Consider the following 27,533-nt stretch of genomic DNA (forward strand, 5'->3'; position numbering starts at 1 on the left):
GTTAAGGCCTCACCCTTTCTATGGAGCAGAAGAGAGATGGGATGGGGGTGGGTGGGGGCATGGGAGGATGGGAGGGAAAGGGAAGTGGGATTGACATAGAAAATAAGATTGTTTCTAATTTAAATAAAAAAGAAGAGTCCATTTTCAGTAAAAAGAAAACTACGGGAAAAAAAGGATGTTCTATTTCCTGGCCACTGTGACGTGAGCTGTCCCTCTCTGCTCTGCCTCCTTTGCCCTGACTAACACCTTTAGAACTGTGAGCTAAAATAAAATCTTTCCTCCTTAAATCGCTTGTGTCTGATGTTTTCTTCCACGAACACGAAGGCTAACTAATTATCACGGGAGGCCATCTTGAGTCCCAGAGAAACGGTTCACAGAGGGACTAAGTATTCAAGCAGGGCAAGAGCTGGGCTGCTGCAGATGTCAGGGTGAATCCTCCAGCCCGTTCAGGGTGGGGATATTCATTCCCCTGGGCCTATTGCCACGTTTTGCTGTTGCTGTACACAAGCTGGTGTTATCTGAGAAGAGGGAGCCACAGTTGAGAAAAAGTCTTCATGGGACTAGCCTGTAAACTTGTGGCGAGTTTTCTTAATATGTGGGGCCACCCTTGGGCTGGTGGTCCTGTGTTCTCTAAGACAGCAAGCTGAGGCGGCCAGTAAGCGGAGTTCCTGTGGCCTCTGCCTCAGTTCCTGCCCTGACTTCTGTCAATGATGGGCTGGGGTGTAGGAGTAGAAGTGAAATAAGCTCTTTCTTCCCCAAGTGCTTTCATCACAACAAAAGAAACCCTGACTGACACATATGTCCTCTCAGCATGAGTGAAGCACAGCCCCGCCTCCCTCTTAGATAAGAGGGGAGCACCACCCAGTGTGGTGGGGAACACCTTTCATCTCAGTGCTTCGGAGGCTAAGACAGAAAGACTAGGACTTCAAGGCCAGCCTGGGATACATCGTGAGGCCCTGTCTCAAACAAAAGGAAACAAAACAAAAACCTAGCATTGTGGGCCAAAACGTGTATTTTGATGTCGGACTCAATGCCACTTTGAAGAAAAACTGAAACCAGGAAGAGCTTGAATAGTCAGCAGACACTGGAAGGTCAGACTTGGGTTGAGGCTCGAGGAAAAGGAAAGAGCCTGGGCTGGCAGGAACTGGGAAGGAATGGTCCACCAGCCTGCCCATCAAATTCAGTATTTTTGATTTTTATTGAAAAATTATGAGTGTTTAGTGTTCCCATGGGCCATGGAGGCCAGAAGAGGCCACCAGAGCCTATGCAACTGGAGTTACAGATGGTTGTGAGCTGCCATGTGGGTGTTTGGAGCCATACCTGGTCCTCTGCAAGGGCAGCCAGTGCTCCTAACCACAGAGCTATCCTGTTGGTGGACATTTTTAGCTTTTTTCTCCCCTTCTGTCCCCCATGTCTCTCTGTCCTAGACATAGTCCCATCTTACAAGCCATTCTGGATATAGTCGCAGTTGGTTTCATCCATTGTGCAGGCGAGATCAAATTGGAGTGTTTTGGAAGGAGCTCAGCTTCCCATTCTGACCCTTTGGGTTGCTGTGACAAACACTGAGAGAAACACCCTAAAGGAGGGAAGTTTGTTTGGGCTCAACAGTTTCGGTTCATGGTTAGCAGTCTCCATTGCCATGGGCTTATGAGGAAGCATAACACCTCGGAGAGAGAAGGCTGTCACAGAGCCAAGTTGCTGGCCTCAAGGTATCGAGGAAGTAGCGAGGAAGACAAGAGGGAGCCATAGACAAAATACCTTCCAGGGCATATTTCTTTCGGTTGCATCTTTGTTTTTGCTTAAATCGCCATTCTCCTTGTGGCGTAGATGTGTACCTATGCTCAGGAGAGCCTTGACTGTAGGAGGGTTGAGACGATGTTTCTTTCCATGAGACTGGTATTGAGGTTGCAGGTTGTAGCTCTGGTCTTTAAGAATAGCCCCTGTCTGCATGAACAGACACTGCTCCTGGCTCAGCACAGTCTTGCTGGCCCTCTCCTCTGCCTCCTGGAGTGGCTCCACGAGTCTGCTTCTCTACTTGGCAGTGAGGGGCAGGAGGGCTCAGGAGCTCGGTACTTTGGGGTCCTGTGCGGTCAGGAGGGACCGTGCCTCCCTGAGAGCATGAGGTCTCAAGTTCCTAGAAGGGCTGGCAACTTATAAAGTGTGAAGCATTTAGTCTGAGGGGCAGGGATGGGAGATCCTGGAGGAGCCAGACAACCTGACTGCACTTGGTGGAGGAACCCCAGCAGAGGGGAGACCCCAGAGGAAGGGAGACACTCTATGGGGTAAGAAGGCAATCACCAGGAGATGGACTGCTTGTGGAGTAGAAAGAAGCAGAACCTAGGAGATGGGTGGGGGAGGGAGACCCCAGAAGAAGTGTGTGTTTAGCAGGGGTGGGGGCTAATGGGGTAGGGAAGAGCTGAAGACGTGTTTTATCACCTGCTTTCTACAGGTGCCACTCCCTAAGTCTCTATTACCTCCCAAACCAGCACCTTCAGGCTGGGGCTAAGGGGCACTGGGCCTGTGGGAGACAACTCATAGTCAAAACATTGCTGTTGGCTTTGGCCTCTTCATTACAGGGACAACTGGTCTACCCGTCACCGGACAATGATCCAGGCTCCATCACCAAACATTTCTGAGTGTATCCTTAGATGGTGCTTATCTTAGTCTGTTTCTGAGTACTCACAAAGTGCCATTAGCTCCAATGGGTCTCTTGAGGATAGGTCCCTGTCACAAAGCTGATGCTAAGGGCGAGGCTTCTTGATTTTTACCAACACCGGGTTCTGAAATCATTGAAGTGGCTCTGTGTTCATCCTTCTTCCTATTGGGCCACAGGGAAGTCTGTTGTGGAGATAAGGGAAATGCCACTCCCTGCAATGACCGCCAACAGCTCTCATCACCATCCCCACCCCACAATCCCGGCGTCTTGCCCAACTCAGGCTTCTCCTCAAGACACTTTTGCTGAGGAAAAGAAAGCATAGGACCTACCACCCCAACCAACGTTTACCCTTATAAATACTCTCGGCCCCACCCTCTGAGCCCATCTAGCCCTCAGTTCAGGTTCACGTGGGAACCCCGGTTACTGTAGAACTCAAAAGAAAAAAAAAAAAAAAACCAAAAGGGGAAGAAACAATGACAAAAGTGTAGAAAGGAACACAAAGTCCTAACTGGCTCTAAGCCCAGGAATCCTGCCCCACAAACCCACTAAACTTGGCAGCTTCCCCTGCCTTATTTATATGCATTGAGTAACAGCCCCCCTCGACTTCACAGTCCAGCCTTGCTCCTTGTAAGAGTCTCAGCAGTCAGGACAGGGTATGGCAGGGCGGAAAGTCAACAAACATCTATTGATTGAGACAGATTGAGATGATGGTGGTGATGATGGGGGGGAGGAGGAGGAGGAGGAGGAGGAGGAGGAGGAGGATAAATGAGTAACTGGGCAGGCAACAACCATCGTCCCCTAGTAAGCAGGACCCTTCTTCAGTGGACAGTCTCACCAGGTAGCCCAGGCTGCCTCCAGTTTTCAGCTCCTTTGGCTCAGCTTCCTGAGTGTGGCCTGTAGGGTTGACCTGGTGTCTGGAGCCTCAGGTGAGGACTGGCTTCCCCGGCATGCCCAAAGATGGCTTCCTGGGCTCCCACACACCCTGCAGCTCCACGGTGGTCTCTCACCCTGCAGGGCCTCAATCCTTTCCACTTCTTTCTCCTCCTGGGCCTTTTCACTCTCCCACTCTTACATACGGTCTGGGAGGATGTTGGCTTTCCTGGACAACATGGTCGCTATCAGTGTTCATGGCAGAAAATGTACTAAGGCTCACCGGCTGAGTTCGGCTTTATCGGTGGAATTCCAGGCTTTAGTCAGATTGGCTGGGTTTTTTTTTTTTTTTTTTTTTTTTACGTCAGCTTTCCTAGAGTTGGCGTCACAGGCTGTCGTGAGTCACGGCAATGTGGGTGCTGAGAACTGAACTCTAGTCGTGTGGAGGAGGAGGAAGCACTCTTAACCACTGAGTCATCGCTGCCGTCCCCAGACTCAGCAATGTTTTTTGTTTTGTTTTGTTTTTTTAAAGTGGTTCAGTTAATGTGAAAACTACAATGCAGTCCGGCATGATCATATCTGTGGGGGTGGCGTGGGGTGGGGTGGGGTGGGGTGGCGTGCAGGGGTGCACATGGCTGACATATCCCTGAATTCGGGTGGGAGGTGTAGTCAGAGGGATCTCAAGTTTGAGACAAATGAAAACAAAATGCCCTGCATTCAAATACTTTTTAAAAACAAATAACGCTGGGGGGGGGGTGTTGGTGGCGCACGCCTTTAATCCCAGCACTCGGGAGGCAGAGGCAGGAGGATCTCTGTGAGTTTGAGGCCAGCCTGGTCTCCAGAGCGAGTGCCAGGATAGGCTCCAAAGCTACACAGAGAAACCCTGTCTGGAAAAACCAAAACCAAAACCAAAACCAAAACCAAACCAAACCAAACCAAACCAAAACCCAAATAACAAAACCCCCAAACTTTAGGGGGCTGAAGAGATGGTTCAGGGGTTAAGAACACTTGTCGCTCTTTCAGAGGTCCCCAGTTCTATTCCCAGTCCCCACAAACAACTCATAACCACTTGTGAGTCCAGTTCCAGAGGACGTGACACCCTCTTCTGGCCTCAGGCACCCGGTACACACCTGGTGCGTATGCATGCATGCAGACAGAATGAGTAAGGCTTAGACAGCACTCAGGATGATAACAGCTTGAGACCATATGCATGCCATGAGCACTGTACTTTAGCACAGCACCCTCGTTCCCGTTCCTGAACAAGCTTTGGGGTGCTGTAATTAACTGAAGTCCCTACTCTACTTGGATTTGCACCAAATCCTTCTGTTAGTTTGTGTTCTGTTCCAGGCCGTGACTGAGAATCCTGTGGGACACTCCTAGTCTTGTGGCTGGGGAGGACAGCTTGGTTTTAGAACGTCTCCCTCTGAAGTCCATCTGCTCTTACTGTGCTCAGAGTGAGGGCTGGAGGCTGAGGAAGCCGAGTGCCATTTTTATCGGCTCCTATCAAGTTCAAGGCTATCACCCTCATTTATGACTGCTGAGTTGACTGGGCCCCAGTGGCTCCTGTGTTTGCCAGCCTTTTCTGCCTTAAGACCACGGTGCTTTTCATAATGTCCTGGTGCGTTCAATCTCTAAATAGTGTCCTTTCGAGGTGCAGGTTTATTATTTTGAAAAACAACTTTTTTTTTCTATTTTCTTCTCTTTCTGCCTTCCCTCCTTTCCATCTTTGTCTGTTTTTCTTTTTGTTTTGAGACAGGATCTCACCCTCTAGCTCTGGCTAGAGATGGAGACTTGGCTGGCCTCGGACTTACACAGATCTGCCTGCCTCTGCTTCCCAAACAGTGAGATTAAAGATATGTGCCACCAAACTCAGCCTTCCGTCTTATTTCCTCTATGTATTTTACTGGGGCGGGGGCAAGGGCTGGAGAGAGAGCTCACAGAGTAAAGGAGCCTGAGTTCAAGCACTGGGGCCCACACTGTGGTAGGAAAGAATGGACTCTCACAAGTTGTCTCTGAGCTTTACATACTACACACACACACACACACACACACACACACACACACACACACACACACACACACACACGAGTTAGACTGACTACCAAGGACAGGGTAATAGATTGTATGGGATTCTGAATAGCAGACCGAGCTCCTCCTTGCTGTTTATGCGATCATTTGCTAATAAACTCACGGACTCATGGGCATTGATTTTACAATCCAGTTTACAGTCCAGTACTACCTTCTTTATTTTGCCTATCAAGTCAGCCCAGCTTTTGCCGTGGCCCAGCATGTCTCAGGCCCAAGCCTCGGCAGTCATGAGGTTCGGCCTGAGTCGGGGAGAGTGGACTTGGAAACTCCTAGCAACCCAACGGCGATAAAGACCAAACACAGCATCTTGTCATCTTTAGAGAGCTCTCAGTTCCATGCTGTAAAACTGGAGTCTCTTGTTTATTGAGCATCTTCCTGGCTGTTTTCTAACCATTCTTCCAAAGCCACGAGGAGGCCATTTCTGTCTCCTTCCTCTCCCGGTCGCTAGCTCCTAACTCTGTCCTCACATTTTACTCACAGACCTAACCTCCCACCCAGGTGCAGGCCTGTTCAGTTGCTTAGTCCTGTAGAGATGCAAACTAGGAGGTATTCTACACTGAGGCTATGCTATACAATAGCAGACTTGCTCACACCTGCAATACAACTGTAGGCCGGAGCTCCTGGAAGCTATTGTTTACTGAAACCAGAGGTTGGAACCTAAGACATTCCTTAATGGAACTTTCTTGGTCCTCAACAAGCTTTGGGCATAGAGAGCTCTTCCACTGGGTCCTGTGACTCTTTGACACACTATGGGGATGTTTGTCCCTACCTGCATATATGCTGAAGGCCTAACCTGCAATATGCTGGTAACTAAAGAACGATTGATAAGGTCATGAGGGTGGTGCCTTCTTGATATGTTAGTGCCCCTATAAGAAGAGATCCGAAGAACTCGCCCTCTGCTGTCCTGTAACCTCTCCCCAACCTATGTACAGAGGTTATGTGGGCTCACAAGGAGTTGGTAGCCACTTGACAAACTGCCAAGTCCAGAACTCAGGAGGCTGAGGTGGGGGGGTCCTCGAGTTTGAGGCCAGCCGGGGCTATAGAGAATGGTGCTTGTTCCATTGGAACCTAACCTGTTCTACTTTTTTCATCTGGCTGGATCTGTCTTACTGTGTCAGAAGGGAAACCTATTATCAGGGTCAGTGTTGTCTTCAAGCCAAAAACAAATAAACAAGGGGCTGGAGAGGTGGTTTTCGAAGAGGACCCAGGTTCGGATCTTAGCAACCATGTAGTGGCTCACAACCACACCTAAGTCCAGTTCCAGGGCATCTGACACCCTCTTCTGATGTCTATGGGCATCAGGCATGTCCCACACACATACACATAGGCAGGCAAAACACTCATACGCATTAGAAATAAAATCTGGTTGGAGAGATGGCTCGGCTAGTAACAGTCCTTGCCACCAAGTCCGATGACCTGAGTTGAAGTCTCCAGCCCCATACTGTGAAAGGAGGAAACCAGTCCCTGCAAGTTCTCGACCTTTGTGACCGTGGCAAGACACACGCATATCCACACACGATCACATATGTGGTGATGGTTTGTTTATGATCTAATAAAGCTTGCCTTAGAGGCCAGGCAGTGGTGGTTCACACCTTCAATCCCCAGCAGCCACACCAGTTAGCCATAGAAGCTGGGCGGGGCTAGTACAAGCCTTTAATCCCAGCCCTAGAGAGGAATATAAGACAGGAGCTCAGGGTCTCGGTCTGATTCAGTCTGCAGTCTAAGCAGTCTGAGGACAGGATGGCCCCTTCTGTCTGAGCACCAGTAGAGGTGAACACTCTCTAGTGGCTGGCCGCTTTGCTTCTCTCATCTTCAGCTTTAACCCCAATATCTATCTCTGGGTTTTTATTATTTGTGCTGTACACGTATACAAATAAACAAATCATAAACCTAAAAACAAAACACAATAACAAAAACTCTAATGACCTACAACAGAGTATGGCCAGCCCTTTAATTTTGGGCTCCCCAGCCTTCCAGTATTGAGAAATTATTTTGTTTTATTAATGCCAGAAGCTTATGATAGGTTGTTTTTTGTTTTGTTTTGTTTTCATACCAAAACACACATCCTCACTGGTTTGTTTTTGAGCTCTTCCTGTTTGTCTCTACAGGCTACACATTCTTCTTGGTATTTCTTACCCTAGTTCCAGCATCAGGCACTTCTCCACGGAACATGGTTGCTTTTGTTGGAGAATGGTATCAGAAACCAAGAACTGACTCCTCAGAGCACTGTTTTGTTTTGGGCCTTCTATGAGCAGGCACTAGCTCTTTCTCGTGTCTGTTGCCCTGAGCTTCGGGATGATGCTATAATGGAGTTACTGTCGCTTGCTTTACAGATAGGAAGAGATGTTTAGCTAGGCTAAAGCCGTCATCATCTTGTTTGGTCTCTAAAGTGCATCTCACTTCTACGATGGAGACTGGTGTCCCATGCACCACAGATAAACTACACTCTGTTTATCTGCAGTTTTGTGCTAACGCACCCTGCAGATCCTGAAGTGATTTACCTCACAACCGCATGGCCAGAGCACTCTGCCTGGTGTGTGAGGTGAAGACATGAAACGAGAGCATCTCAAATCCATAGGAAATACATGTTAAGGGACTTTAGAATTTGAACTAAATGCATTTTTCATTATGATGTGATCATGAGCCTATGAAATGGGGGGGGGGATGAAATAGATTGTGGTTGGTTATGTGAGAAATGTCCCTCACAGGCCTAGGTACAGCGCTATTTGGGAAGGTTATGAAATCTTTAGGAGTATGGATTTGCTGGAGGAGGTATGTCATTTGGGGAAGACTGATGTGGGGTGTCTATTAGGAGAAGGAAGACTATCGGTAGTCCATGAGGTTAAGATATCTTTACTCAGATAAACACCAGCCAAATGCAGGCCACAGCGTGCCAGGAGCAGCAAGGCGGGGAGGCCAGAGAGAAGGGCTCCCGTGTGCTTTGTCGCCGCTTAAGAGCCCATCCCGAGTCATCTGGACCTCACCTTGACCACGCCCTGGCAGGCGTGGTCAGGCACACCTGTAGCCAGCCTCTGACAGGCATGGCTTACTGTCCCCTACAGGTGTTCTTCTGTATGCTGCAAATATGTGTTGGTTTATTGGTTGATAAATCAGGCTGATTTGGCCAAGGGCCAGGCAGAAGAGAGCCAGGTGGGAAATCCAAACAAAGATCTGGAGAGAAAGAAGGCAGAGCCAGGGAGACGTCAAGCAGCTGCCGGAGAAGCAAGATGTAAGGTAATAAAAACACCACGAGCCTCGTGGGAAAATATAAACTAATAGAAATGGGTTCATTCAATCGTAAGAGCTAGTCAGTAATATGGCTGAGCCACTGGCCAGACCATTGTAATTACACCAAGCCTTAGAGTGGTTATTTGGGAACTGGCAGGCGGGGTGAGAAACCTCCGTTAACAGAAGACTTTAAGGGTTTTTAGCTTCACCTCACTCCCAGTTCCTTCCCTGCTTCATGCTTATGGATGGAGAGGTGATCTCTTGGTTTTCTGCTCTGGCAGCCAGCTGACATGCCTCCCCCAGCGTTATGAACTCTCATTCTGGAGCCTTTCTTCCCTAAGTCACTTTGGTCGCGGTGTTTTAGAAGTTGGTATCAGGAGGTGGGGAATGTACTTCTGTGTATGTTCATCTTATTGACTGTTAAATAAAATACTGTTTGGCCAATGAGACAGCAAGTTAGACGGGACTAGGAGTCAAAGAGGATTCTGGGAAATGTAGTAGAGAAGTGGCGATCCAGGCAGGAAGTGACATAGCAAGGAGACTCATTTAAACAAGGAGAAACAGGAAGCGTCCCTTTTCCCCTTCCTCCTCTCGCGGTGCCATGTGAGCCACCGGCAAGAGATGGTGCCAGTGAAAGGCATCCTCTATAAGTCTTATAAAATATATAGATTTGTGATAATTAAGACTGAGCTAACAGATGAGGAATCCTAGTCATTGGCCAAGCAGCATTTGAACCTAATACAAGTTTCTGTGTATTAATTGGGGCCCTAACTCTGGCGGGCGGCTGGCATAAAGCGCACACGTGGCAGTGGGGCTCGGTGGCTTTTGGCGGAAAGATTTATCGTATCAATCAGGAGTGGGGGTGTTGGTCCTGCTGGGTGGAGATATCATATTACCTCTTTCCTTATGTGCACAGATGACAGGCTCACATATGCTCACACAGTACACATCTGCCTTCTGAGCACAGGTGACGTCTTACTGCATAAGGCAATGGTATTCTTTGACACTCGGGAAAGTGATTTTTAATAGTTATTGGTAATATTTGCCAATGGCTGGAATGTCCATTGCTGACTTTTCTGTTATGCATGGGATTCATGCATGAAGCTGAGGCTGATCTATGACAAAATGTTAGCGTCTTAGCGATGGTCCTTCTGTGTATGTTTATCTTATTGGTTGTCGAATAAAGTACTATTGGCCAATAGGGGAGCAAGTTAGGCGGGACTAGGAGTTGAGGAGGATTCTGGGAAATGTAGTAGAGACAGGAGTCACCATGTAACCTCTAGGAAGACAGGACACAAGGCTGCCATCCTCTATAAGTTTATAAAATATATAGATTGATAGTTATGGGTGATACTTAAGACAGAGCTAGCAGGGGCTGGAGAGATGGCTCAGAGGTTAAGAGCACCGACTGCTCTTCCAGAGGTCCTGAGTTCAATTCCCAGCAACCACATGGTGGCTCACAACCATCCATTATGAGATCTGGTGCCCTCTTCTGGTGTGCAGATACACATGGAAGCAGAATGTTGTATACATAATAAATAAATAAATATTATATATATAAAAAAGACAGCTAGCAAATAAGAAATCCTAGTCATTGGCCAGCAGCATTTGTACCTAATATTTATCTCTGTGTGTTATTTGGGGCCCTAACTCAGGGGGCGGAACTCCAGCAGCTGGTGAATTTATCATTACATTCGGGCAGCATGTGGCTTGCGGCAACTGGCGGTTCCTCGCTTCCTCTGGGAATCTCGGGGAGTAGAGGGTGGGGGGGTGAGGGGGTGGAGGGGGGGTGGGGGGGTTATCCTACTCCTGACACCAGGTAAAGTGAAATGCAATTAATGTGGATGGCAATGGAGTCAGGCTAGTTTGATGAGCAGATGTTTATTAGGAAAGTACCCACGTGATGGAGTCAGTCCCGTACAACCAGGCGGGTGGGGGAACGGAGGGAACCCCATGCATGCAACCCTCATATCTGAAGTCTTGCTACATCTCTCTGACCACTCCTAAGTGTGCGTGGTCACCGTCACTTGTGCCAGCCCCCAAGTGGGTGTGGACAGCTTCACCTGGGCCAGCCCTCAAGCAGGCGTGGCCAGCATTTCCCCCTACGCCTTAGCTTTTAGAATTCCAGATAGTGTCCACACAGGTAAAACCTCAAGGATGAGGCCCATGTGTCAGGAGGAAGAACAGGCCCATCAGTCTTCCAACAGGAAGACCTTCCATTTCAGGTGGTACCATGGGTTGGTTGTCTCAGCATCCCCTCATTTACACTGAGAACGGCTCCCCCTGAGCTGCCGAGTTAGGGCACTGTGCCACGATCCTGGCTATTCCACCATTAACGGAGGAACACTCGACCCAACTGGGCCAACTCTAGTGAACTTGCCTAGAACTCTTAAAAAACAAAAACATAAAAAGATAGTTGGCTTTTCTTTACTACTGAGGCTGTCAACATTGAAGCTGCCCAGGGCTATCTTAAGGGAGAGAGAGAGACAGAGTTACAGACAGACAGACAGAAACAGAGGCAGAGAGACACAGAGAGACAGACATAGAGAGAGACACAGAGACAGAGACAGAGATTGGTTTGGGTTCTGACATGATTTAGGTTTATTTTTCATTACCCCCCCCACACACACACACTTAGGCAGGGGCTCACTGTGTAGCCCTAGCTGACCTGAAACTCCCTATGTATAGACCAGGCTAGCCTCCAATTTACAAAGGCCTACATTTGCCCTCTGAATGCTGAAATTAAAGATGAGCTAAGCCACACACCTAAAGACCTTTTTAAAAAAAAATAAAATAAAAAGTGACTATGTTCTGGGTTTAGTGATGTTAGGACACCAGACTGACCCTGTCCCTTGACAACTGGCGGGGCACGCACAGGGACGTGCTATGCCTTTACCACGTCACTTGTCACCGATTACAGACCTGTGTGAGGACTCTGCGAATGCGTGGATCCTCAGTGTGCATGGGCGGTCTTCCCTTTAAGAGTTCCAACTCCCTCTGCCTCTCTCTCTTCTCTTCCTCCCTTCTCTTCACTTATGTGCTCTCTTACTCTCTGCTCTGATCTGTTCTCTCTCTCTCTCTCTCTCTCTCTCTCTCTCTCTCTCTCTCTCTCCTATAATAAAATGGCTAATGTGTGCTCTATAGTCCATGTCCATCTCTTTCTAATTTAAACAAAAACAAAAACTTAACAGTACAAGTCTATAATCCTAGTACTAAGTAGGCTGAGTCAGGAGGATTGCAAGTTTGAGGGCACACAGGCCTAATAGAAAAATGTGTAAAAACAAAGTAAAAATTTCAGAGCAAGGGAGGCAGAGGCAGGTGAACCTCTGAGCTTGGGGCCTGCCTGGTCTACAGAGTGAGCTCCAGGCCATCTAGGGCTACACAGTGAGACCCTGTCTAATAAAACAAACAAAACCCAAACAAGAAGTGAAGTCCTCACTGCAGGTGGTGGTGGCACACAGCTTTAGTCCCAGCACTTCGGGAGACAGAGGCAGGCGGATCTCTGTGAGTTCAAGGCCAGCCTGGTCTACAGAGGGAGTTTCAGGACAGCCAGGGCTACACAGAGAAACCCTGTCTCAAAAAACAAAAACAAAAAACAAACAAACCCAAATAACCAACTTCTTCCTAAATCAAAGGATCCTTACTCCATGCTTTAGGATAATCTCTCAATAATGCTGATAAAACACGGATAACAACAGATAACTCATCAGCACAGTTCAGTCCAGACCATCACAGAGTTCTACCTACCTCTGCCTCCTGAGTGCTGGGATTAAAGGTCTGCACTACCACCGCCCTGTTTGCTTTTTCTTTCTTTCTTTCTTTCTTTCTTTCTTTCTTTCTTTCTTTCTTTCTTTCTTTCTAGGTTTTATATATTTATTATGTATACAACATTCTGCTTCCATGTATATCTGCACACCAGAAGAGGGCACCAGATCTCATAACGGATGGTTGTGAGCCACCATGTGGTTGCTGGGAATTGAACTCAGGACTTCTGGAAGAGCAGTCGGTGCTCTTAATCTCTGAGCCATCTCTCCAACCCCAAAGAATTTTGTTTTATTTGTTGTTGTTTTTCTGAGACAGGGTTTCTCTGTGAAGCTTTGGAACCTATCCTGGCACTCACTTTCTAGACCAGGCTGGCCTCGAACTCACAGAGATCCGCTTGTCTCTGCCTCCCAAGTGCTGGGATTAAAGGCGTGCACCACCAATGCCTGGCCTGCTGTGTTTATTTCTAAGGAACTTTTCCAAACACACATTACTTTAAGTTTGTATAACACATTTACCTGGATTTCAGATAAGAGGTTTGAAACAGGGTGTGATGTAGGCCTATAAAGCCAGCACTCAGGAGAATGAAGGAAGATCCCCATGAATTCAAGGCCTGTACATAGTTGGAGTAGTACATAGTTCTAGACCAGCCTGAGCTATAGTATGAGACCGTGTCTTTCTTTTTTCATTTTTCTTTTGAACCAGTTGTTCTCTGTGTAGCTGTGGCTGCCCTCGACTGTAGACCCGAAAGGCCTGGAACTCAGAGGTTACCTGCCTATGCCTCCGGAGTGCTGTGAGTCCAAAAAATGAGTGGGAGAGATGGTTCAGTGGCTCAGAGCACTCATTGCTCTTACAGAGCACCAGGTTTCAGTCGTTAGCAATCACACGGCAGGTCACAACTGTTACTCCGGTTCCAAGAGATATGATGCCCTCTTCTGGCCTCTGAAGGCACTGAACACGCATGGTGCACATACATGCAGGCAAGACACTGATATACATGATAAATAAATTGATAGACAAAAATTTAATTTAAAAGGAGACAATGGGCTGGAGAGAAGGCTCAGTGGCTAGGAGTGCTTATTGCATTTGCAGAAGTCTGGAAGAGCTCAATTTTCAGTACCCAGGTTATGTGGATCATAATCACCTGTAATTTCTACTCCAAAGATGTGTTACGTTTGTTTAATTATGTAAAAATGTATTGCTGTTTTACCTTGCCTGCCTAAGGCACCTAGTTGGGTTAATAAAAAGCCGAATGGCCAACAGTGAGGGACTTTTTGGGCACTGTACTCAGGTGTACAAACATGCAGACATAAACATATATTTAACTTAAAATATATATCTAAAAGAAAAAAATTGGAAAAGAAAAGAAAAAAATGGATTTCTAACTTCTGCCTCATCCTTATTTCATGGAAACAAATGAAGATGTGGTAATTAAATTTACTATTAGAAAAAAAATCGAATGGGCACATTGGTACCAACATCTTCAATATTATCTGACTTAAAGCGTGTTTCAGTCTACTCTCCTTCTGTGAATATACTCATTCATTATTCACATATTTGCATCATGCCAGTACTAATCAATGTTAAGGTATTAAGCAGAGGCCTAACATATATTAATTCTTTCAGTTCTCACACCAACACTGTTGGCCTCCTCTATTTTGGAATATTTGTCTAACTATGCAAAGATGTGTTGCGTTTGTTTAATTATGTAAAAATGTATTGCTGTTTTACCTTGCCTGCCTAAGGCCCCTGGTTGGGTTAATAAAAAGCCGAATGGCCAACAGTGAGGGAGGAGGTGTAAGTGGAGCTCCCAGGCAGAGAGAGGGAGGAGGAGGAGGAGGAATTTAGGCTTGCGGAGAAAGGGGACAACAGGGAGACGCCAGGGGCCAGCCAGTCGGACACAGAGGAAACAGGAAAGTAGGACGTACAGAATGAAAGAAAGGTAAAAAGCCCCAAGGCAAAACACAGATGAACAGAAACACGTTAAATTAGAGCTAGTGGGACAAGTCTAAGCTAAGGCTGAGCTGGTTGGTGGCCCAAAGAAAAATTCCAACTACAAGCTCCATTTCCAGATGACACAGAGGTTAAATAATTTGCCTAAGGTCACATTTCTACGTAAGAATTGAAAGCTGGTAATATTCTGACTCTGTACTGTATGTAGCAAGCAGTATTTCTTGTTGAACTATCTCTGGACTGCCAGGCCACAACTAATGACCCAGAGACTTATTATTAATTATGAAAGCTTGGCCTTAGCTTAGGCTTTTTCTGAACTAGCTCTTATAACTTAATTAACCCATTTTTTTCTTAAAAAAAAAACAACAACAATGTTCTACTACTTGGCTCAGTCACCTCTTCTTATATAGCCCATCCAACTTGCCTAGATTCCTCCTCCCAGTCTCTCTCTCTCTCTCTCTCTCTCTCTCTCTCTCTCTCTCTCTCTCTCTCTTCCCCTGCAAGTCCCACCTATTCTCTCCTGCCTAGCTATTGGCCATTTAGCTCTTTATTAAACCAATCAGAAGGCGCCTTAGGCAGAGACACATCTTTACAGTGTAAACAAATATTCCAGCAACACTGGACCACAGCACTTAGGCAACCCGTGATTAGTGACGGTAGTTGTCCAATGGCTGGATTGTTCAACCAACAGGATCCCCTACTTCTCAACTCCTTTGAAAGGAGATTTTTAATATACTGCTGGATTACAGCCTCTTTGGGTTTCTAGGACATATTTTGGACATTGGTGAGGCACTGATACACACGGGACATTTTCTTTTACTGGGACAGCTTGAGTCTTTGTGATTTACAAGAAAGCACCCTAGATTTCTTCAACCTGGAGGCAGAGTCTTCATCAGGTCCTCATTTCCTTACGATGGGTGTTGCCAATTGCTGAGGGTAAAAAACAGTACTCCTGGGCTGGGTTTTGGCTCATTGGTAGCGTGCTTACCCTGTATATATATCCTGGGTTCAGACACCCCCTTATCAAAACCATTATTGGGTTCACATGGTTGGCCCTGCCTATCAGTCTCCACTGGGGCTTCTCGCCTCAGGCACTTTGACCTTAAGTGCCTCCCATTGCAGGGCTTCTAGGCAAAGACACAGCCTTGGACTGTGCATCATCTCATTAGTGCCACCCAGGCAAAGCTTTGTCATATTTTAGGCCTTCTCGGTCGCAGTGTATCAGGTCTGGTCCCCTCTTGAAATCTCTCCCAGGCATCATAACTTTTTTCCCATAAGTGTCTTTATGAAAGTGGTGCTGGAACCATGTCTCTCTGGTTCTCAGAGTAAGCTTCATGTGGGCTGAGACTGTGCGTTTGCCTTCTTCCTTGCTGACTTCCAGCTTAGTCCACACCTCAGCACATAGTTGGCACCAAACACGTCTGTACACAGGGAAAGTGCTACCAGCTATCTGGTGAGGAGGAAATCTCAAGACTCCTGGGCTTTTTTGTGACTGCTGGGTGTGGAAGGCTTGTCTAGACAACAACACAGAAAACAGAGCGGCTGGCAAACCAGAGGCTAACTCAACAATATGCGTATGTGATACGCAAGGCTGCTTTTATTTTCCGTAGTTTTATATGATTACAAAAAAAAAATCATGATTTTGTGAGGGACAAAGCACAGTCCAACTTTGATAGCCTTGAAGAAAATCTGGCTCATAACACAGAGGTCCGAACCTGAAGAGACATAACTGGTCTTGATTGCCTTCTCAGTTTCCCAAGCGTGCACAGGGTTATCAGGGTTCACTCTCTGCGGTTGCTCTTTTCTCCCCCCTTTTTGAAGTTATTCTCATCTCCCAGGGATTCCTCGAAACAGTCTTACGTGGAGACCTGCTCTCCTGGCCTTGGCAATGAAGAAACATTTCCCCTTTGCAAGCCAGCGAGTTCTGAATGATAAGCATTGCTAAAGAGGAAGCAATCAAACCCTATCAGGCTGGGCTCTGCCCTCCACCCAGCGCGCTGCTTCCTGTTTTTCAAAAGTGCTTTTTCTGCTCCTGCTGTGAACCGTTTGGGAGAACCAGGGCCGCTCTTCACTTTCAGAGACCGTGCCATGCATGCTGCCCATCACCTGTCCTCACGGAGGCGAGCCCGCTTGGGAAATCACGGCTTGCCCGCAGTCCTCGAGGGTGTCGAGCGTGCTAACCCTTAACTCTTGCAGCTGTCAAAATAATAATAATAATAATAATCATAAAGTTTGCACAAGCCTCAGCGCCCTAAGGCCTTAACACAAAACTCAAGCCACTCAGAAATCCACCCCAGGAAGCGTCGCTTCCCAAAGGCAGGCGGCCGAGGGCCTCGCAAGGTGACAACTCAGAACTTTGATTCTCCAGGGGTCACTCCCGCCGCCGCCCGCCCATGGCAGCAGCAGCAGCCAGCCAGCCAAAGGGGCGAGCAACCGCGGAGCCCGCCTGCAGCCACCGCCGGTGCCGCCACGCCCACCAGCCCCGCCACGCCCCGCCCCTCGAGGCCACGCGGCCTCTGGTTGGCTGGCGGCGCTGCCCGTCATGAGGGGCGGGCGCGTCCCTCGCAGACCGGGGCTCCTATTGGCCGCGGCGGCGGCGGCAGCGGCGGCGTAGCGGCGGCGGCGGCGGCGGCGCGCGGAGCGACGACGACGACGACGACGACGAGGAGGGCGGGGGAAAGCCGGCGGCGGCGGCGGCGGCGGCGGCGCGGCGGCGGCGGCCGGCGGAACGGGCGGAGGCTGCCGGTTTCGTAACCGTCGCTCCTCCTCGGCGAACTCGCGGGCTGCGGGGCCTGGGTCGGGTCGGGCCGCGGCGCGCGGGGCCGCTCGGAGGAGTGGAGGTCGCCTGGGGGCGGCGGGCCGGCCGGAGGCGCAGGTAAGGAGGGGTCGGGGGAGGAGGAGGAGAGGAGGCCGCGGCCGAGCCCCGCCGCTCGCGTAGGTGCCGGCCCGGGCCCGACGCGACCCGGCCCGGCCCGAATCGGCAGGTTGGCCCGGAAGGCCCCTTCGCCGGCGGCCGGCGGCTGGCGGCGCGGGCGCGGGCGGGGGCCCCGAGCGGCGTCTGATGCAACCTGCGGGCAACACCCGGCGGGGTTGAGCTCATCCCTGGCCGCGGCCAGGCCCGGCCCGGCCCGGGCGCCCCCTCCGCCGCGGGCGGGGACGGGATGGAGGACCGGGCGGCCCCCGGGGGTGATGGAGGGTGCCCTGGAGGAGGAGGACGGGGAGGAGGAGGGGGACCCTCCAGTGCTCGTTTGGAGCCACCTAGCACCCCGTGCTGTCTGTCGCTCGGTCGGGGTGGCGGGGAGAGGTGGGGAAGGCCCCCGGTCCCCTTTGGAGCTGTTACCCTGGTGACGGCTCACCCAGGGGAAGCGCCCCGTGCACGTTCAGACACACAGGGTTGCAAGAGACGGGCATTGTTTGGTCTGGGTTCTGAGGACATGCGGTTCAGCCGCGACGGGGACCGGGAGGGCGACCCGGATCGCGCACCCACCGCCACCACCACCGCCACCGGTTCCCCGCCAAGCAGCAGGTCCGGCTGCAGGGAACGCGGGGGAAAATGAGCCCGCCGAGGTCCCCAGGTCGGGCGAGCATGTGTGACGGGGTGGATGGATGGTGTCTTTGCAAGGGTGAGCGTGTGTGTGCGTGTGTGTTTGCAAGGGTGAGCGTGTGTGTGTGTGTGTGTGTGTGTGTGTGTGTGTCTTTGCAAGGATGAGCGTGTGTGTGTGTGTGTGTGTGTGTGTGTTTGCAAGGGTGACTGTGAGCGTGTGTGTGTGTGTGTGTGTGTGTGTGTCTTTGCAAGGATGAGCGTGTGTGTGTGTGTTTGTGTGTTTGCAAGGGTGAGTGTGAGCGTGTGTGTGTGTGTGTGTGTGTGTGTGTGTGTTTGCAAGGGTGAGCGTGTGCGTGTGTGCGCGTGTGTGTGTGTCTTTGCAAGGGTGAGCGTGTGTGTGTGTGTGTGTGTGTGTGTGTGTGGTTTTGCAAGGGTGACTGTGAGCGTGTGTGTGTGTGTGTGTGTGTGTGTGTGTGTGTGTGTTTGCAAGGGTGACTGTGAGCGTGTGTGTGTGTGTGTGTGTGGGTGTGTGTTGCAGGGTGAGCGTGTTGCGTGTTTGTGTGTGTGTTGTGTGTGTGTCTTTGCAAGGAGTGTGTGGTGTGTGTGTGTGTGTTTGCAAGGGTGAGTGTGAGCGTGTGTGTGTGTGTGTGTGTGTGTGTGTGTGTGTGTGTCTTTGCAAGGATGAGTGTGTGTGTGTGTTTGCAAGGGTGAGTGTGAGCGTGTGTGTGTGTGTGTGTGTGTGTGTGTGTGTGTGTGTGTGTGTGGTCTCAGGAAGGTTGGCGTGTTTAGTTTTGCTCCTGTGTGAGGGCTTTGTTTTTTTGTTTGTTTGGTTTATTTTATTTTATTTTTTATATATTGTAAGCCTCATCGTTAAGATGTGTCAATTTTAGAAAGGTTTTAACCTTTGGGGTTGCACAACAGCTGGGGGTGGTGTCTCCCGAGTTTCCACCCCCTTTGAATCCTTTACTCGAATAGAACACCATCCAATGCAGACCTGAGGAACATTTCACATGAAGCTTTCTTTACTGAGGAATGCTACACAGGAGAATGCATTGCGGGGTGGGTAGGCAAGCCCCTCTGCTTCTGAGCCACACCCCAAGCCTTCAGAGAGCTCTGAGGTCTTCTGCTGTTTGATAAGCAGCCCCTAGGGTTATTTCCCTGTTTCTGAAAAACTGTCAATAATTACAGGATGCTAACTGAGCTGAAGAAAAAAAAAATTGAGCCTGTTTCCTGCCTCTGGTGGACCTGCTTGGCTGACTCAGTTATTTTTGTTACCTAGGAGAAACAAATAGGTGGGAACAGACGCCACCCCTCCCCCAGCGTCTTTAAAGTCTCACAAGCACGTCATGATTGTCAGCCAGGCTCTGTGATCTTGGAGAGGTGCCTCCATCCCTGGCGCATTAAATGATCCCCAGGAAAGCCCCTGGGAACCTTCCCTCCTGAGGTCATGGGAAAGAGACAGAGCACCCGGTCAGGTCGAAAGTTGCCTCACTCAGTCACAGTAATGACTAGTAAGTTTATTGGTTCCCTGCCTATCCCTTTGCTCTCCCCTGCTGTCAAAGGGGATGGAGGAGAAGAAAACAAAACAAAACAACAACAAAAAACATACCTCACCAAAACCTGAACAGGAACTCCTAATAAATGTATATTCCTAAACATTTTTGTTTTGAATGTGCTAGAAAAGGTTTAAAGGGTAACATTCAAAGAAACATGGCGTTTTCTTCACATCCTCCAGTGGAGTGTCCTCTCCTCCGTGGGTCTTGCCTCCAACAGTCTCCATGGAGACACAGAAGCTGAAGTTCCAAAGACACTGGGGGAGTGGACTGGACAGAAAGCACAAAGGGAAGAAAACAGACATTCGGGAGCACTTGGTAGTGGCCTTGAGTTAGCATCAGGGAGCAGGGACTGTAGAGGCTGGGGGCCTGTAGTTTGGAGCCATAGACATGGGTTTCCAGTAGCAAGATGGAACACAATTAGGTCCATGTGGAAGATTGCTCTAGATCACAACTCAACCTGTGGGTCTCAGGCTTTTTGGGGTCAAACAACCAAAACTTTCACAGGGGTCACCTAAGGCCATGGGAAAACTCAGATTCATAACAGTAGCAAAATGATAGGTGTAAAGTGGCAGTGAAAATAATTGTATGGTTGGGGGTGTTACCATAGTATGAAGTGTATTAGAGGGTCCCAACATTGGGGAATTTGAGAACCACTGCTCTAGGTAGTCTAGTGAGTGAGTGAGTGAGTGCTTGGAGTGAGCTCTGGCTGCTACACCTGAGACTCTCCCCTGAGAGATGATGTCAGCCTGAGGTAATTTCTGTGGCATTATAAGGGACAATAGATGTGATATATTTTTGTTTGTAAATTTAAAGACTCAACCTTCATTAAGGAAATTGAGTGAAAAATTTATTTTGAAAGGCTAATGGGGAAATATGTGATTGTATCCAGGTCTGTGAAAAAGAAAATAACAAAGCTAGGAAAAATATTCTGTGCAGGTTTATTTCAAGTGAAAATTGAGAAAAATTCTATTTTACTATCCTAACATTTCAAACTTTCATGTTCTTTTCTTTTCTCTCTCTCTTTTTTTTTTTTTTTTTTTTTTGAGGCTGTTGTGGAACTAGCTCCTGTAGACCAGGCTGGCCTCAAACTCACAGAGATCCACCTGCCTCTGCCTCCAGAGTGCTGGGATTAAAGGCGTGTGCCACCGCTGCCTGGCTATTGTTTTATTCTTTTGAGTGAACAATACTTGGATTAACTTTGCATTTGAAAAAAAATCAGTTAACTGGTTCCATGTAGCCACACCTTCTTAAAAGATTCATTGTTTATATTCGGTGTGGTTCTCCATTGGCAGTGTGACTGCAATCACGGTGGGAGCTCCCCTAAAACAAAAGACTCTGAAAGCCCACATCCAGAACTTGGCCCTCAGTCTGGCAGCCTGAGAATTGGCACTTGCAAAAGTTGCTGGTGTTGTGGCCCAGGGACCACTCTGAGGGCTGCGGCCCCTCAGCTTTCCTGTTGCTTCTTGGGTGATTGAAAGTAGAAGGAAGAAGGCACCGCCCTGCTTCCTGTGGACTGAACTTTGGAATAGATTGGTCCACCCAGGAGCCAGACTTTGCTTGAGGGTTAAATATCCAGTTACTAAATGTCAGACTGCTTTCCTGTGAAGCTGAGCTAATGTTTGTGGAAGGAACAAGCATAAATGACACTGTCTCTGTTCAGTAAGAAACCAAAAGTGATTTGTTTGAAGCCTGTTAAGTTAGCTCTTTGATCCTCTGTCTAGTTCTCTCTTCATTTTAAGTTACTTTTGTTGACTGGCTTGAAGATTTGTTTTTTGTTTTTTTGTTTTTTTTTTCAAAACCGGGTTTCTCTGTGTAGCCCTGGCTGTCCTGGAACTTGCTCTGTAGACCAGACTGACCTTGGATTTATAGAGATCTGCCTGCCTCTGCTTCCTGAGTGCTGGCATTAAAGGCGTGCACCACCACCATTGCCTGGCTTTTTTTTTTTTTTTTTTTTTTTTTTTTTTTTTTTTTTTTTTAAGACAGGATTTCTCTTCATAGCCCTGGATATCTTAGAATTTGCTATGTCGCCTCAAAGCTCACAAAATCCACCTGACTCCACCTTCCAAGGCTGGCATTAAAGGCAAGCACCACTGTGTCTAGCCTACTTTTTTTTTTTTTTTTTTTTTTTTTAAACACAATCATGAATTGCTTTTTCTTGCAAGTTTGTAGGTTCAATAAACAGTACTTTTTTTTTTTTTCCAGCCAAAAGGCTTACTCAGAAACTCTATCTTGTTCTGGTTAGCACCCTAGTAAGATTAGTTAGAACCCCACCCCATTCTTGTATAGTTGGTTCAGAAATAGGCAGAGCATCCCTGAATTTGGAGCTTGTTTTGAATAAGTTGTTAGTGACTGGAGTTGATGGTGTTTTGGTAGTTGGGGTGTCACACCATTTCCCATCCCTCCTGTACAGATGGGGAATTGATGCTCCCGGGGGGGGGGGGGGAGGAGATGAGGGAGCCAGAGGCTTTGGTCTGTTTTCTAGTCTGCGCTTCTTGGATCATGGGCTCTCTCTGAGCCAGGACAAATGGACTGTAGAGGTTAGTTTTGAAGAATAAGAATATAAGGAAATCCTAGGAGAGGTATTAAATTATACAGGTCCTTAAGATTGGACTAAACACATTATACCAACTTGATAAGCAACAGTGTTACATGGCAGCTGGGGTGGCTTAAATTAATATTGAATACCCACTGATTTTTTAATTAATTTGTTTACTTTCTTTATTTTGAACAACCACCTTTTAAGTGGGAGAAAAATTAGGCCACATAATCATTTTCAAGGGAAATTGTGAAATGCTTGTTATTGAGTTCATATCCATCATGGCTTGGAAGGAAGCTTTCTTTCTGTCCTGCTTTAGTGCTGGAGTAAGAACAGATGACCCACTAGCTCAGGGCTGGCTGAGTGGCTTTTTAAGCTATTCAAAGTAATGATATATGGACATTTAAAGGCAAAGATTAATAAATAATAAAAGGCCAACTTAATAAGCATGCTTGAAGAAGCCTGGCCAAAGTTTGGGTGAAGCTGTTGATGTTTACTGACTGGACCGGGTGTCTCACTGGAGCATTTTCCTAACTCCAGTTAACTTCCTAACTTTGTCCATTATTTAGCAGTTCTGGGAAGAGAGCAGGGCGGTGTGATGGGTCACAGTGCTTTCAAAGGGTGCTGTGTCTCCTAGGTGGACATGGTTGATTCAGCTGTTGGGTTTATAGTGACATGTCCTCTTGGGGATGGAGCAGGTGTGCTTTCACAGGTGATAGATAGCCAGCCAGGTCTCGGGGGCTTTCGCAGAAGTGCTTCAGTGAGTCTGCTGAGCTCTGAGAGTGAGAAGTGGGTACCAACAGTGGCTGCCCTGTCCTTGGGCCAGCCTGGGTTCCAGTGTTTGGCCTTCCTTGGCTGTGTCATTAGAACATTGTTTCTTTTGTGAATCCGTATGTTTTGACCCTTCCTCACAGTTCCTCATGTTGTGGTGACCCCCCCACCATAAAATTACTTTCATTGCTGCTTCATAGTTGTAATTTTGCTACTGCTATGAATTGTGATGTAAATATTTTTTGGAGATAGAAGTTTGCTGGGCTAAGTGATTGTGTCACGAATGAAAAACTGACACAGGCTGGAAGGGGGGTACTCTATTGGATGTCTCCGTTCCCGAACAGAGGCCGCCTGAGTAAATTTCAGTAAACTGTCATTTAAGCTTGCTGAAATGCAAAAAGGCAAATCAGCTAACCAACTGAAAATACCCTGCCTTAAAAAAATAGCCCACACAATAGGTGATGCCACTGCTAAGTCACCCTGGGAATATTGACTGGGGAGGCCCCCGATCGATTTGACCCTCATGGGTTCTGCAGGCTGGGCCTTCTGCTCCAGCATTCTGACCTGACTTGAAACACCCCTCCTCTGGTTGCAGGTGGCCGGCCCTTCTATAGCAATTGAACTTGCTTCCCCATGCTGGCCCCAACCAGACAGCTCAGACTTCTCCCCGGCAGATTGTCCACGTGCTCTTAGCTCACATATGCTACCTGATTTGTGCTAGGCTTAATTTTTTTTTCTTTTTTTTTTTTTTCTTTTTGATGATCACCGCTAGCCTCAGGTGGGGCTGGCTTCTGAATCAACTTACCTTTGAAATTTGGAAACACTGCAACATTTGGCAGTTGTTTGTGTCAGCAAAACCAAAATTAATGGTTGCCTGCTATGTTAGGTCCACGCAAGTTTAATCTTACTTGATCCTGTCATTTCAAATATTTTAACGCAACTTGTTTTCTAACTAGGTACATGTGAAGATTTTTTGGCACTTGGGGTGTAGCCTCTGCTGGTCACACTGCTCTGATTTCTGCCTGTTCTGTGTTGGCAAAGGAACTCGCCCAAATGAGCAAGCTGTCGCAGCCAGCCACTGCTCCAGGAGTGAACGGAATAAGTGTCATTCACACTCAGGCACATGCCAGTGGCTTACAGCAGGTCCCTCAGCTGGTGCCTGCCGGGCCCGGGGGAGGAGGCAAAGCTGCGCCTCCAAGCAAGCAAAGCAAAAAGAGTTCGCCCATGGATCGAAATAGTGACGAGTATCGCCAGCGCAGAGAGCGGAACAATATGGCCGTGAAAAAGAGTCGATTAAAAAGCAAGCAGAAAGCTCAAGATACACTTCAAAGAGTGAACCAGCTCAAAGAAGAGAATGAACGGTTGGAAGCCAAAATTAAGTTGCTGACAAAGGAGTTGAGTGTACTGAAAGACTTGTTTCTCGAGCACGCACACAACCTCGCAGACAACGTGCAGCCTGTCAGCACTGAAGCTACCACGACACATTCTGACAACACAGGGCAGTAGTTCTCCTTCCAGGCGCCATGGACCTGAACTCGAGAGGTGTGAACACCTGCACCGCCAGTTCAGTGGCTGAGCTTGGTCTTGTTCCATCTGAGGTTATTTTCTAGGCTCAGTACTGAACAGTGGATTAGCCATGTAATTTATCTGGTCTTAATGATAATGGGTCTTTGAAGCACTAAAAGAAAACTTAGGGTTTATGGTTAAAATAAAATTCCTGGACCTTACTATTCTTAATAAATCCTGACTTCCCCAGAAATGTTTCTTTTTCTAGGAACGGGAAAATGGAAGGCCATGTAGAAGGGTTAGGGTTTTAATGAGACAGTACCTTGGATTAAGAAACGCTGGATTCCATCTCTGTTCCTGGATTCGTGATTTTAGTTTAAATTGTGTATTGTAAATTCTAGGGCTTCAGAAACCAGTCATAATAATTTGGCCCCATTTTATAGCTAGTATAAACCTGTGTTTGCATAATTGGCATTGGTTTTCCCAACGAGTACGTCTATATTTTTTAAAACGACTTCAGGCAAAGTAAAGAAACCCCATTCAGGTCACATCAGAGAGGTGTTTAAAAATACAAATTGCATTTAGGAAGGAAAGAAGTGGTTTTGTTTTCCCCCCGTGTTTGTTTTAAAGGGCATAGAGAGAGGAGGATTGGACTTTGGGGTCCTTTGCTTTATTGGAAGGAAAGAAGTGGTTTTGTTTTCCCCCCATGTTTGTTTTAAAGGGCATAGAGAGAGAAGGATTGGACTTTGGGGTCCTTTGCTTTATTGGATTAGCATTATCTTGAGTCCTAAAAAAGTGTCTACCTGTACTGACATTTTAGTTTCTGTGAATGCTAGTAAAAGTAACATTTGTTGGGCGGGGGGAGCACCTTTAAATTTTTTTTTTTTTTGGACAGCCAACTTAGTAAATAAAATGCCTTGGCTGGATGATACAGACCATGCTTTAGAAAACTAGTTTATGCTGGTCATGATGTCACATACCTTTAGTCCCAGCCCTCTGGAGGCAGAGGGAGGTGGATCTCTGTGAGTTCAAGGCCAGCCTGGTCTACAAAGTGAGTTCCAGGACAGGCAGTGCTACACAGAGAAATCCTGTCTCAAAAACAAACAAACAAAATGAATACTAATTCTTTTGGTTTTTCCTGTGTTGAGAATAACTGCCAAGGGGGCCATGATTTTTAAAGGCAGGGTTTGTGTGTGTGCAAGTGTGAAGAGGCACGCTTGGGCCTTTGATCCCTACTAAATGATTACTAGAAAAATGTATCAACTTCATGCCGTCTCTCAAAAGAATAGTCAAAGAAAACTTGAAAGTATAAGGTTTCAATCTTTAATTTATTTCCTAAATCTGTATTTTTCTTTTTTTGAGGCATTTCTTTTCTAGTTTAATGGGGTGTTTGTTCTTCCAGACTTAATGTTTCATTGTCTCCGTGTATCCATTAGTATGCTTTTATGTTTTGTATAAATTATTTTAGAGAGAAAATGCTGATGAAACTCAGGATACTGACTTTTTTGTTGTGAAACTGAAAAGCCGATAGGGTGTCTCTAGGGGCTCTACTTTTATCATTGCTGTAGTTTAGATTGTCTTTGGAACTTCGTGGGTTTTGCACAGTTCCTGGCTAAAATTTGTTGGTTCCTGAGATGGTGACTAAAACCTGAGTCTTGCATGATTACAGTTTGTGTTGCCTGGAATCTTGTCTGAACATGGTCATTTCTGGCCCTGTTTCCTACTAAGACTCGGTTACTGTAGCCCCAGTGTAACTCAGGTTACTCCCCGAGCGTGGCAGAAGAGTTTGGTGCCCTGCAGCTCAGCAAAGCCTTTTAGGGCCACTGTGCCGAAGACAGGAGCGGACACCGTTCTTAGGGAACCAAGAAATGAGTGGAGTTTTTAAAAGTTAGGGTCCAGCACCACTTTCCCTTGGTTGGAATAGCCATCTACTCATCAAGATTGGTAGATGTTTTGTCTGACTGACAAGGATGCTCCCAAACAATCCTAATCTTTACCAGCTGATTGAAATTATGTAATGAACTTAATGGGAGACCAATTAGGTCCTCCTTGAATCTGTAAATACCTTCAGACATTGGAAACTCCTACTCCACACACCAGCTTTCACAAACGGATGTGCTCGTGGAATTTGTGGTCACGGTGCAAGGACTTACACAGGCCGTAGGGAAGGCAGTGCTCAATACAAACCAGTTCCAACTGCCCTTACCTTCAAAATCAGATCCTTAGCACCAGCAAGCAGTTCTGCATAGAGCACAAACGTTAGCTGGCCTTGGAACTTTCTTACTAAAGTAGAAATGATGCTTAGCTTGATAGTTGTCTCAGTGTAAAATTGGGGGAAACCAGGTTTGGTGAGTAGGGAAGCTTAGGACTTTGGAAATTGTAAAGTGGCTTTTGTCACTCATTTCTGGGGAACCTTTAGAGTTTGATCTGCCTTGTGGACAGGTCTGGTTGTTTAGGAGTCCAGCTGTGTCTCCTGGGATGGGTTCCCTTTGACTAGTTACAGGTGCAGAGGGAGGGTCAGCTTTCCTTCTGCGCCTGGCCCTCTGTGACAGGGGGGTTTGAAATCCAGGTGGCGAGTCCACTCATCTTTTACACTTCCCAATTTATGAAAGTAGAAACATGTTCAGTTGATAAGAAAGGAAATGCAGCGGTGTTTGCTGTCTCTGCGCCCCCTGCCCCCACCCCCACCCCCAACTGGAGGGCTGAAGCTTCCTTCGTGCCTGAACAACCCATGAGCACCCAGAGTGCTTGTGATGCCTTAGAAATAGGAAAGCTGCCTGTGTGTTTGACAGGTTAGGGAAGATTTCATAGAGCTGATCACATGCCTCTCAGGAAAAATACTAACTTGTTCTCTTTGTTCTTGGCTTTCAGTTTGAGATTACTCTATTTTTTTAAATATAATTTTATTTCTTTCAACGAATTTAAAAATAAACACCTTTGGAACAATGACTGGTTTTCTTTGTGGGTTTCTCTATCTTGGAGGTGAGCAAGAAGTTCACTTGTAATTGGCCCCAAAGATCCTGCAAGGTACCTCCTGCTGCTGTCCTGGGCTGGGCTGGGCTG

General features: G+C 47.5%; 1 protein-coding gene across 2 annotated transcripts; it reads left to right on the plus strand.

Moving 5' to 3' along the window:
• The first annotated feature begins 17,277 nt into the window (after nucleotides 1-17,277).
• On the plus strand, nucleotides 17,278-27,419 carry LOC113837180 (CCAAT/enhancer-binding protein gamma). Of its 2 annotated transcripts, none has more exons than XM_027430275.2 (2): nucleotides 17,278-17,432; nucleotides 23,921-27,419. In XM_027430275.2, exon 2 carries the CDS (start codon nucleotides 24,018-24,020, stop codon nucleotides 24,468-24,470), a length of 453 nt encoding a protein of 150 aa, XP_027286076.1. In that variant the 5' UTR covers nucleotides 17,278-17,432; nucleotides 23,921-24,017; the 3' UTR covers nucleotides 24,471-27,419. The 2 variants fall into 2 exon arrangements, with proteins under 2 accessions (XP_027286076.1, XP_035305091.1); XM_035449200.1 differs by lacking the exon at nucleotides 17,278-17,432 and adding an exon at nucleotides 19,381-19,612.
• The last annotated feature ends 114 nt before the right edge of the window (nucleotides 27,420-27,533 follow it).

Source organism: Cricetulus griseus, chromosome 9, assembly GCF_003668045.3.
Source record: "Cricetulus griseus strain 17A/GY chromosome 9, alternate assembly CriGri-PICRH-1.0, whole genome shotgun sequence".
NCBI lineage: Eukaryota > Metazoa > Chordata > Mammalia > Rodentia > Cricetidae > Cricetulus > Cricetulus griseus.

Coding starts and splice junctions, on each gene's coding strand:
- LOC113837180 (XM_027430275.2), top strand. CDS start 24,018: ATGAGCAAGCTGTCGCAGCCAGCCACTGCTCCAGGAGTGAACGGAATA.